The 12,506-nt window shown below is 36.3% G+C and overlaps 1 protein-coding gene across 1 annotated transcript; it reads left to right on the top strand.

Annotated features, from left to right (window-relative positions):
* The first annotated feature begins 3,435 nt into the window (after positions 1–3,435).
* LOC114262803 (phosphoglycerate mutase-like protein AT74) lies at positions 3,436–12,126 on the top strand. Its single transcript, XM_028203210.2, has 2 exons — positions 3,436–4,195; positions 11,588–12,126. The coding sequence occupies exons 1-2, from the start codon at positions 3,721–3,723 to the stop codon at positions 11,983–11,985; spliced, it is 873 nt and encodes a 290-aa protein (XP_028059011.2). The 5' UTR covers positions 3,436–3,720; the 3' UTR covers positions 11,986–12,126.
* The last annotated feature ends 380 nt before the right edge of the window (positions 12,127–12,506 follow it).

Here is a 12,506-nt window from a genome sequence, read left to right as displayed (position 1 = left end):
TTTTTTTGATTTTCTTAATTTTAAACAATTAAAAAAATCTCCATTGGTTAGTTTTTATTTGCTAATCCCACATCGGGAAAAGAAGAAAAAATGAGTTATTTTACTCATATAAAGTAAATCTTATATTCTATCCCATTTAATATTATAGTATTGTGCATGTTTTAATTCAATATAGTTTAAATTTTAAAAGTTTTAATTAATTAATTATGACTTAACCGATTAGGCTAATCATTTTTGATTTGATTGATTTGTTGGTTTAACTGCGATTTTAGCGGTTTTATCAAAATATATTGATTAGATTTGTTTAATTCGAAATAAATTAAAGATTGATTTGATTAAAGATTGACAGACTGAGATTTCTTGATTAGAAATAAACTTTCCGTCCAAATAATTGTTAACTTTTATTTTATAATCCCACATCGAAAAAAGAAAAAAAAAGAAGAGTTGTTTTACTTATATAAGATGAATCTTAATAGTGTAGTATTGTGTATACTTCAATTCAAGACAGTTTAAATTTTAAAATAAAAATAACATTTAAAAGTTTTAATTAATTAATTTTTGTATAAGTTGGTTGGTCATTTGACTTAACCGATTAGTCTGAACCATTTTGGGTGTGACCGATTCATCGATTTAATCGCGATTTCTCATATTGATTTTATTAATTTTAAATAATTAAAAAAACCTCTATTGGCTAACTTCCATTTAACAATATAAAAATAAAACTATAATTAGTTTATGATTTATTTTATAATCCCACATCGTGAGAAGAAGAAAAAGCAAAGTTTGTTTCACAATCTATCTATATATTATATAAAGAAAATTGGGTTTTAGAGAGAAGTCTTCTAGGAGTTACAAACCCTTATTCTAAAGTTATTGAATTTTCTTAATTTTAAACAATTAAGAAAATTTCCGTTGACTAACTTCCATTTACCTTTTATTTTACAATCCTACATCGAAAAAAGAAAGAAAAAGTAAATCGTTTCATTTACATAAAATGAATCTTATACTCCCATTTATATAAGTAAAAAAATATTTTTTGTGAGAAACTTTATGATCCATATCTCATATTCATTTTTTTGATTTTCTCAATTTTAAATAATTAAGAAAATTCTCATTGGTTAGCTTCCTTTAACTTTTATTTTATAATCCCACATACTTTTGATTTTAAAAATAATTTTGTATAAGATTTTGAAACTCTCAAATATTGAACTTTAAAATAATTATAATCTCATATCGAGAAAAAAAAAAAGGAAAAAGTAAGTTGCTTCGCTTATATAAAGTGTTACAATCTCAAATCGGAAAAATAAGAAAAAAGTGAATTGTTTCACTTATATAAAGTGAATCTTATACTTCCATTTATATAAGTAAAAGAAGATTTTTAGTGAGAAATCCTATAATCAATACCTTTTTTTTTTTTTTTGTTTTCTTAATTTTAAACATTTAAGAAAATCTCTATTGGTTTACTTCCATTTAACTTTTATTTTATAATCCCACATAAACGTTTTGAAACTCTCATAATATTTAATTTAAAAATTATTACAATCCCACATTGAGAAAAGAAATAAAGAGTGAATTGTTTCACTTATATAAAATGAATCTTATAATACCCTCAGTTTATTATAGTATTGTGCATATTTCAGTTCAAGATGGTTTAAATTTTAAAATAAAATTTAAAAGCTTTAATTAATTAATTTTGTTATAAATTGGTTGGTCTTTCGACTTAGCCGATTAGGCTGAATCGTTTTCGGTTGGACTAATTCACTGGTTTAATCACGGTTTTAGCTGCTTTATCAAAATATAGTACTTAGATTTGTTTGATTTGAAATAAACTAAGATTGACCTTATTAAATATTGAACGATTGAGATTACTTGATTAGAAATGAACTTCTCATCCAAACAACTGTTAAGTTTTATTTTACCACATCAGGAAAATGAGGAAAAAATGAGTTGTTTCACTATATAAACCTTATGCTCCCATTTAATATTGTAGTGTAGTGTTTTGTATGCTTCAATTCAAGACAGTTTAAATTTTAAAATTAAAATAAAATTTAAAAGTTTTAAGTAATTAATTTTTGTATAAGTTGGTTGGTCCTTTGACCTAGCTGATAAGGTGAACCGTTTTTGGTTTGATTGATTCGATGGTTTAACTGCGATTTTAGCGGTTTTATCAAAATATATTGTTTAAATTTGTTTGATTTGAAATTAATTAAAGATTGACCTAATTAAAGATTAAACGGCTAAGATTGCTTGATTCGAAATAAACTTTCCCCCCAAATAATTGTTAACTTTTAAACAATTAAGAAAATCTCCATTGGTTAACTTTCATTTAATTTTTATTTTATAATCCCACATCGAGAAAAGAAAGAAAAAGTGAATTGTTTCACTTACATAAAGTGAATCTTATACTCTTATTTGTATAAGCAAAATGAGATTTTTAGTGAGAAACCTTATGATCAATATCTCATACTAATTTTTTTATTTTTATTTTAAACAATTAAGAAAATTCCGATTGACTAATTTGATTGGATTTTTAAAATTTTAAGATTTATATTATTTTCAGAAAGGATGAGGGTGACTTACCATATTATTTTGAATTTTGAAATTTAAAATCATAGATAATTAGTGCCTTTATTGTTTATTTATTTGAATTGTTTTGATTAATATTACTTTTGAAAAGAGTGAGAGTGATTTATCATATTATTTTGAATTTTAAAATTGAAAATCATAGATAATTAAAGTTTTTTAAATTTTTTTTTTTTTTGACTTGAAGAACTAGCCAATAATTTTTTTTTATTTCTTTAAAAATTAACAAAATTAGTTTAGGAATTTGAAACTCCCACCATTAATATTCTTAAAAAAGTCATTTTTTCTTATATATATACTAGCCTATCACCCGTGCTATACACGAGATAATTATAGATGTTTATATTTGTTTTAGATTTTTTTTAATATATAAATTATATTTTTTAAGATTTTTTATAAAAATAATTTAACAATTTTATCACTAACCATAGTGTATGAGAGAAATTGAAAATGGTATTACAGTAACTATACACGGGTTGTATCTATAATTATTTGTATGAGGGGATTTTAAATGCTGATGAGAGAATTTTGACCAAATTAATAAATGTAGGTATGTGAAAAGACATGTGAATTGAAAAAAGTTAATAAATATTGATTATGGGATTTTGACCAAACTAATAAATGTAAGTTTTTTTAAAAAAATAAAATTTAAAAAATTCAGATTGAGATATTAAAACCCTCATATACCTTGGAGTTAAAAAAATCCCTAAGTGGATTATAATTCACTCTCCAAATTATAATCTATTTCTTTTTTCACAAAAAAAATTATTTATAAATAATTTTTAACCAAAAAAATTAATTATAATAATCTTTTCAAAAGGATATAGATATCACAGACCAGACCATACATCCGGACCCACAAAATATTCCCCCACAAGGAAACTCTCTGAAATGTGAAATCGTTTGATTCCATTTCAAATTCAGCACACCCAATTTTTTTCAAAGTACGGAGATTTTGACGACCGCACCGCACGCACGCTTTTCTAACAGATAAGCGTTCCACTCCATCATTCCCTGTCAATCTCCTCTTCCTTCACAAGCAAGCCCCCACAATCCCCATTTCCCACCTCTACATATATATATATATGTATTTGATAGATAGCCCTAGATAGATAGATAGAGAGAGAGAGAGAGAGAATGATACAGCATCACCATCACCAGAACCAGAGGCATCACCAGAAGACACTACCAAAGAGGATAATCCTGGTTCGTCACGGAGAGAGCCATGGAAACCGAGATGGGTCTGCGTACACAACCACACCGGACAACAAGATCCCTGTGACCCAGGCAGGGATCGACCAGGCGAAGTCTGCTGGGGCCGAGATCCGGCGCGTGATATCGGAAGACGGGCGCCTCCACAACTGGAAAGTGTACTTCTACGTCTCCCCTTACGAGCGAACCCGCACCACCCTCCGCGAGATCGGCCGCTCATTTCCCAGGAAGAGAATAATCGGAGTGAGAGAGGAATGCAGGATCAGAGAACAGGATTTTGGGAATTTTCAGGAAGAGAAGAGGATGAAGATGATTAAAGAGACTAGAGAGAGGTTTGGCAGGTTCTTTTATAGGTTTCCTGAAGGAGAGTCTGCTGCTGATGTCTATGATCGTGTTTCCAGTAAGATCTCTCTCTCTCTCGATTTCTTTTTTTTTTTTTTTTAATTGTTGGTGGTGGTGTTGTTCATCAATTTTTAATTGTTTTTGTTTGTTTGCTGATTATTGTTGTTAATATAGTTTACTGTACTTTGCCAAAAGTAGAAGATTGAAACTTTATAGGCTTAGAGTTGAGTGAAATCTTTGGTGTTAAAGTCAAATAAAATTGATAAAGAATTCAAATTTTCTCAAGTAAAAGGCCTTTTTGTTCCCTGAAATGTGATTTTTTCAAGATTTTGTTTAATTGTTTTCCGGTTTCTATTTTGAAAGATGCTGCATTTTTTGTTGTTTTAGTTTTGAGAAAATGAAAATGTTGCTCTGTTTAGGCTTGTAAAGTCGTTTTGTTTAGGTGAAGTTCACTGTTTTTGTGAAGAAATATGATGTCAAGTTAGCTGTTTTTGAAAACTTTTCTCCTACTTATTCTGGTTCTTGTTCATTCATAGAAGTGAAATTTCTTGGGTTTTTGTCATTAGAAGTCACAGTAAGTACTTATAAATTGCTACTAGATGCAAGTTGTATATCTTAATTATAGAAAGGAGATTGAACCATTATGGAGATTGTTTCACAACTCAAAATGAGACAACCAACTTATGGATGAGTAATGGAGGGTGTAAGATAAATTGATATAGAGAGAAATTGTATGTATTATGATTGATGTTATTGATATTGTGTGTATTTGTTTACAATGATCAAATATATAGAAGAGAAGAAGGTAGTAGGTGAAGTGGTAGGGGGTGAAGTGGAGGTGGTAGGTGGAGTGAAGTGGAGGTGGTAGGTGGAGTGGTGATTTATTATTTACAATTTACATTAACAGCCCCCCTCAAACTCAAGGAGGATATGTACTAGCCAACTTGAGTTTGGAGAGAGTAACAAAACAGAAAAATAGGCTGACAATTAAAAATGGGATAAGAGACACTGTATGGTCGTGTCGGACCGTTGTAGCAGACAGTTTACGGGGTCATGTCGGACCGTTGTAGCAGACACTGTGTGGTCGTGTCAGACCGATGTAGAAGACAGTTTATGGGGTCATGTCGGACCGTTGTAGCAGGACAGTTTACGGGGTCATGTCGGACCGTTGGAGAAGACAGTTTATGGGGTCATGTCGGACCGATGTAGAAGCTGACCGGAATCAATGTCGGGACAGTTTATGGGGTCATGTCGGACCGGTGTAGCAGGACAGTTTACGGGGTCATGTCGGACCGTTGTAGAAGACAGTTTACGGGGTCATGTCGGACCGATGTAGCAGCTGACCGGAATCAATGTCGGGACAGTTTATGGGGTCATGTCGGACCGGTGTAGAAGACAGTTTACCGTTGTAGCAGAGGTTGTGGTGATGCACAGTGCGCCATGAGCGACTTATACATGATACTGTGTATAACCCCCCCTCAAACTCAAATAGGTGTGAAGATAAAAACCTATTTGAGGTTGAAAAGGGATTGATAAAGCTGACCGGTGTAAAAGACACTGTATGAGTGTGTATATAGGCTGCCCAAAAGATATACATGGATGTAGATATCGAGCCCTCAAAAGTCGTGCCCTCAAAAGGTGTGCCCGCACCCTCAAAAGGCGTGCCATCAAAAGGCGTGCCCGATTCATCAAAAGGCGTGCCATGAAAAGGCGTGCCAGGTTGTCGGCGGCAAGAGGCGCGCGATGCGCGTGGCTACCTCGGCTATTTAACCAAGACGGAGCTGAGGCCGAGGCAGAGGCTGAGACAAGAAACTGAGAGAAACCTCTGAAAAATTCTGCGTTGTGCTGAGAGAGAGAAGCTGTAACACTGTTGTGCTGAGAGAGAGAGTCTGTAACACTCTGTTGCGAGAGAAAATGGCTTCGTCGTCCCGTGGTCTGCTTACTCTCTTTCCCGACCTCAACGAGTCCACAAGAGAGATAGCAGGTGCGGTGTCCCGTGAACCTCAACCAAACACCACTGGGTTTGCTCCGTTGAACTTTCCGATGCAGTCGGTAGAGCAAAAAATGGCAGTGCAAACGGATGTGGAGGCTAATCAGTATACTTTGAAGGCATGTGTGGAGTCCATGACGGCGGTCACAAACTTGTCGCACCGGCTGCAGAGTAGGACAAATGAGGTGCAGCAGTTAAACTCCCAGCTGGCTCTGCTCCAACGCATGTATAAGGATGCGCGAGCAGAGATAAGCGTGCTAAGGGCAGAAAACAAGGAGCTGAAGCGGAAGGCCACCGTGATGTTTCGATTTGGAGGGCCGCCATATGCTGCAGTGGAGGAGCAGGGAGTAGTGATCATGCCCAGTGGAGTGGGAAACACGGAGGCAACACTGTCAAGGGCCGCCCAGGACGGAGGCAAAAAGAAAAGACCGGCGGCAGAGTAGAGAAGGGAGAAGGAAAAAGTTCCGCCTGTGGGTGGTGGTTGTGGATTTGGTTGTTTGTTTGTTTGTTTGTTTGTTTGTTTGTTTTTTTTTTTTTTTTTTGGTGTAGAATGGTGAGCGGGGTGAATCCCTGATATGAATAAAATAAGTGTGTTGTGCAAACTCGAATGGGAGGTGTGATAAGGCAGAAAAACCAACTGGAATGAATGTATTTGTGGTTTTGTTTTTTTTTTTTTTTTTTTTGTGTTTGTAAAATAAAAATGTAATGAAAAATTATTTGAAAAGGGCTGGCTCACTTTCCGTGGAAAAGTAGGTAAAATAAATAAATAAAAGAGGGAAGTGAGTGCTGGTGTGGGGTGGTGGGAAGTGAAAACAATTATGGTGGGGGGACAAAAGTGGCTAAGTTGGTGGGTTAGATGAAGAGAGAGAGAGTAATAAAATATGAGAGGGAAAGAGAGTGAGTGGGTGCCCCCATGTGCTGGTTGTTTGGTGTGTGCTGGTGCGTCCATGGTGTGTGTATCAGTGTGTGCAGCTTCCAAGGGTGTGTGTTTGTCAGTGTGTATGTGGGCTGTGGCTATGGAGAGAGCCGAGAGGGAGAAGGAGCTCAGTGAGCTCAGTCTGTGTATGGCCGTGGGTGTATGCATCTGCTGGGTGTCCCTCTTGGGTGTGTATCCATGAAAGAGAGGAATGTTTGTCCCCTTTCCGCCTCCAATCGAGACCCAGAGAGAGGGAGAGGTGCCTCCGCTGTGTGTGTTTGTGTGATAGCCAACCGAGACCCAGAGAGAGGGTTTGGTGTGTTGGATGGGTTTAAGGTTCGGCCTGAGAAGACTGTGGAAGGAACATGAAGCAGCCGAGTTGAATGAGCTGGGTCTCTTGTGTATGAATGAGTGTATGGCCCTGTGTGAGTCTTAATGCTTGTGTGTTGTGGGTTTGCCGAGAGAGAGAGAATGAGATGGCAGTGTGTGTGTGTAGCTCTGATTGTGCTGTGTGTGAGAAGTGTATGGTGACGGGGTGTGTGCATGGGTGAGTGGCGTGTGTGAGAGCCGTGGGTGAGAGAGAGGTGGCTGAGTGTGCATGGGTGAGTGGCGTGTGGGAGAGCCGTGGGTGAGAGAGAGGTGTGTGTTAGCTGGGTGTCATGTGCATGGTGTGGGAAGATCTTGGGTGTGTATGGAGTGGGTGTATGGTGCTGGGTGTGCCGTGTGCGTGGGTGGCTGAGTGGGAGAGAGGAAATAGAATATATGGAGAAGCTTTTACAGGTTGTATCAGAGAGAGAGAAGAAGTGGGGTGGGTGGGTGTGTGCCATGTATAAGTCTGGGAAGGAAGAGAGGATCTCTGTGATGTTGGAGCTCCGGCGAGGGTTCCGGAATGTGTTTTCCGTAGGACTGTCGCCGCCGGAATCCATTGTATGAGGTGTCTCCCACTGAAGGGATGGCTCTCCTTCACATTCATGGTGATACGTGTATGCTGCATGAAGCCCGAAATGTAACAAGGGGTGTTAAGTATGTGTTACGATCAGATGTAGCTTTTGCTTGAACAGTGCAAGGCTTAATCAGATCAGATCCAGCAACCTTGGTAAACTCTTCATTTCAAGTTTATCTCCTGAGAAGAACATGAAGCAGCCAAGGTGAGTGAGATTTGGGTTTGTCCGGCGGGCGGCCAAGGCGAGATTGCCGCCCGCCGGTGGAACGAAAATACTAGGTTCTCAACCTAGCTCTGATACCATGTAAGATAAATTGATATAGAGAGAAATTGTATGTATTATGATTGATGTTATTGATATTGTGTGTATTTGTTTACAATGATCAAATATATAGAAGAGAAGAAGGTAGTAGGTGAAGTGGTAGGGGGTGAAGTGGTAGGGGGTGAAGTGGAGGTGGTAGGTGGAGTGAAGTGGAGGTGGTAGGTGGAGTGGTGATTTATTATTTACAATTTACATTAACAGAGGGAATGAGAGTTTTTAAAGCACAAAAACAAATATGATTACTTGGTGAATTATACCGCAATGTAGTTGTTGTTTTCCTCCTATATGCCCTTAGCCATTTAGATTGTCCTAACAAGGCTGTAAATTGCAATGAGCGTGATCAATTAATGGTTCTAGAGGTCTACTTTTTATAAGGTCGTTGAAAATACTGACTAACTACTGGTCGTGTTGGTCAGGTGGTGTTTAGTTGAATTCCCAATCTAAATGTAAGGGCTCAAGTCCCTTTGTTGCATGTCAAGAAAGAAAACCCCCAAACTAATGATTCTTGTTTATAGGAGGAAAACAAACACAGCTGAACAATGACAACCAGTTCTGGGGAAGTGAACCCTATGATATCCCCTGCAATAAGATTCCCACTTAAGATTTGGGTCTTTTTTCATTTGTTTTCTTTGATTGAGGGGTGACACTCAGTGTTGCTAAATTGTGAGCTACTCGGTTTGCTTCGTCCTAAACTTAACTGAGTTTGTATGTCTCAAGTTGGCTTGGCAGGGATTTAATCTCCTTTAACAATTTTGGCAAATTTTCAAGAAACAAAAACCTTGCCCTCCAATTTTAATCACCATCTTCAGACGTCCTCATTGAACAAATATTTGAAGTTGTTATTGTTAGCCTAAGAGGCATGAACGCTTCTAAGAAGGTGGCGTGTTCGTGTCAAACATTTCCCGAAATGTGACAGATACTTGTCCATAACATGTCCTACATTTAAAATTAAAAAAAAAAACTAGACCTGGACACTCTTTGACACTTTGAGAATATACATGTCCATTGCTTAACACCTATGAATTATAAGTTTGAATAAAATAGCTTAGGATACGATTATAAAATAAAAACAACATCAATTTATAGGAATTAATGTTATGTTGTATTTTTTTTTATTGTATTCGAATGATATATTTAATAAATATATAAAACCATATACTTTGTGTGTGCACCCACATGTCGTGTCTTGTATTTTTAAAAATATTTTGTGTCAACGTATCTGTTTTGTGTTGCTTGTCCGTGCTACTTACTTGGTAGCCATAAAGGCTATCTAGGCTCTAGCTGCTGTAATAAATTGCGGTGGATTGGTGATCCTAATTCCTCAATAACCCCATTAGCTGCTTTACCAGCCCCCATGTACCTGAAAAATCTGGACCCTCTATAAATGGTTATGTTGCTTATGTGCTTCTGGCCTTGAATTTCTATTTAGTCAATGACAGGCTTATGATAGGCACTTGGCGAAAAGAAGTCATGCATTATATGAATCCACATGAACATGGAAACTCACTCAACTATAGTTCAAACTAAATTTTAATCCCAATTACATGTTTGATGAAAACGAAATTTGGAAAAATGATGTTGGGTAGCTTCCAATCTATGGATCATGAAATGACAGACTTTTCCTCATGCATTCCTTCTGAATTCCACACGGCATTTACTTTGGCCAGGACCTTTGTATACTAATATCTGAAATCCAAATTAGACTTAAAGCCTTCAGATGCTTAAAATTCTCGCTCATGTATCAGCATCCTATATCTCAAAGATCAACCCTAGTTCTAGAAATCTCTTTCTCACATGGAGCAACATGACATTTACTTTGGCCAGGACATTTGTATGTAATATCTGAAATCCAAATAAGACTTTTAAGCCTTCAGATGCTTAAAATTCTCACTCAGCATCCTAGATCTCATAGATCAACTCTACTTCTAGGTTACAAGAATCAGAAACACCATTTTTTTGGATTAAGCACTCATTAAATCCATGGCAATATCATTCCATTGGCGGTTAAGAACTTTTTTACTTTGGGAAATGGCTCAGTATTATGACCTCCATTTCTCGTCTTAGCAGAAGTTGCATTTAACAAATGCAAATTTTCATTTTATTAGTAGAAGAAGAAAACTAGGTAGATTCACGTGTGTAGCTTGTTTCGTTATCCCACTGAGGTACGTGTTTGGTGTGCTATCTTTGGCATGTTTGGGCTAAATAGACATTGTAGTCTTTTGCACTGTGTCATGAGTCCAACGACTTCCACATGGCCATAATACACTTTGTGGCTGTCAGTCTTGCAGCTCATCCGTTTACTCTCCCAAGTTGTTTGCAATTCAACATTTTTATTCTGCATGAAATTTTGGGCCTAGTTTGCATGAAGATTTGGTAGCTTCAACTCCAGTTGTTTCCATTTTCTTTTGATTTAGTTTTCTCAGGGCTCGTATCCTTTGCACTCTAGTCCAGGAAATGTAAAAAAAATCATTGCTTCTCTTTGTTGTTATTGAGGAACATTTAATGTCTGAAACAAATGACTGAAGTTTTGAAAGGCTTTACTGAGACTTGCCTTGAGGCTAGGCTATGGTAAAACACATTGAGGTTTCGATTTTTAGGTGGTACTTCCCAAAGGCTTGTGCATCATAGTCTAAGGGGTGCACCTCAGTTGCACCTTGTACGCTTTTTGTGCACAAGCATATAAAAAACTTGTCCTGGTTTCTTGTTAGTAGATGGTTTAGACATTGAAGATAAATAAATAAAGAATAACCTCTGCGACTATATTCTGTAGGAAAAACCAAGTCAGTGACCAATCAAGAAAAAACATGAAAGTTATGGCTCAAGTGAGAAAGTCAATAACTGAAACTAAAACTGTTGATTTCATTTTTGATGAGGGCAAGTTTCCTTTTCTGCAGTGAAATGTTTGACGCATTGAGGAGAAAAGTATTGAAACCTTTATATTTAATTTTCAATTTTTTTTTTTCTGTTTAAAATATTTATTATTTTCTAAATCTAAAAATAAAAAATTTGAAATGCTTATGTCTTGATGCCTTAAGGCTTACTTCTCGCCTCACGACGGGTAAAATGCCTTGCATTTTGCATTCACCTTTAAAAATTTTGCTAATGAGCAACGTTTCTATCCCCAAATCTATATCATAGAAGTAATACATATTCATAATTCATGCATTTCCTCCATTCAGTTGAAGAAGCAATGAGACAGGTGAAAAGATAATATTTTTTTTTGGCTATTCACTAGTATTGGAAATGAATATATACTAAAAGCCCAACTGAAACATGCAGGTTTTCTTGAATCTTTATGGAGGGACATAGACATGAACAGGCTTCACCATAACCCCTCTGATGACCTAAATCTTATAATTATATCCCATGGTCTAGCTTCACGTGTTTTCCTTATGAAGTGGTTCAAATGGACAGTCGAGCAATTCGAGTACCTAAACAATTTTGGGAACTGTGAGTTTCGAGTGATGCAATTAGGACTTGGTGGAGAATATAGCCTGGCAATCCATCACACTGAAGAGGAGATGCAAGAGTGGGGACTTTCGCCTGAAATGATAGCTGACCAGAAGTGGCGAGCATGTGCCAATAGAGGTGATTGGAATGAAAGTTGTTCCTGGTACCTTGATGAATTCTTTGACAAATTAGCAGACTCGGATGACGATGTTGACCAAAATGTTTGATTCTTTTGAGTATACGTGGGCTGCCCGGATTGGGTGCAAATTCTTTGTATTCATACCTTGAGTGATTGTAATTGGCACATAGTATTTTTTGTTATTGACAAAACAGAAATTAATCCAATGTTCAGAATGGTGTTTGAATTATGGACGAGTCATCAGTGCTCAATCCAAGTCTAAGAATGAAAAACATGTGAGAACTGAAATGGAAGGCTTCCTTTTCTGGGGAACAAAAGAAGAAAAAAAGAGAACTGAATTCCAGGATCTGGTGACATCTAATGTATGAATTTAGGAGAAATATATGGTACGCACTCCTAAAAGGGTCACATTGTAAAAAGGTCGTGATTTTTTGTAGCGAAAGCTATGAATATTTGTATTGTTATGTCACTTTGTAGTATAAGTTGTGCGTGACAAATTTATGGTGTGCAACCCTAAAATCATTGTGATTATGTGACAAATTTATGGTGTGCAACCCTAAAATCATTGTGATTATGTTATCGACGGTGTGGTTTAAATGTTACATATCA

The sequence above is a fragment of the Camellia sinensis genome, chromosome 2 (assembly GCF_055761805.1).
Source record: "Camellia sinensis isolate YWXY chromosome 2, ASM5576180v1, whole genome shotgun sequence".
NCBI lineage: Eukaryota > Viridiplantae > Streptophyta > Magnoliopsida > Ericales > Theaceae > Camellia > Camellia sinensis.
This window is presented reverse-complemented; position numbering and strand designations above follow the sequence as displayed.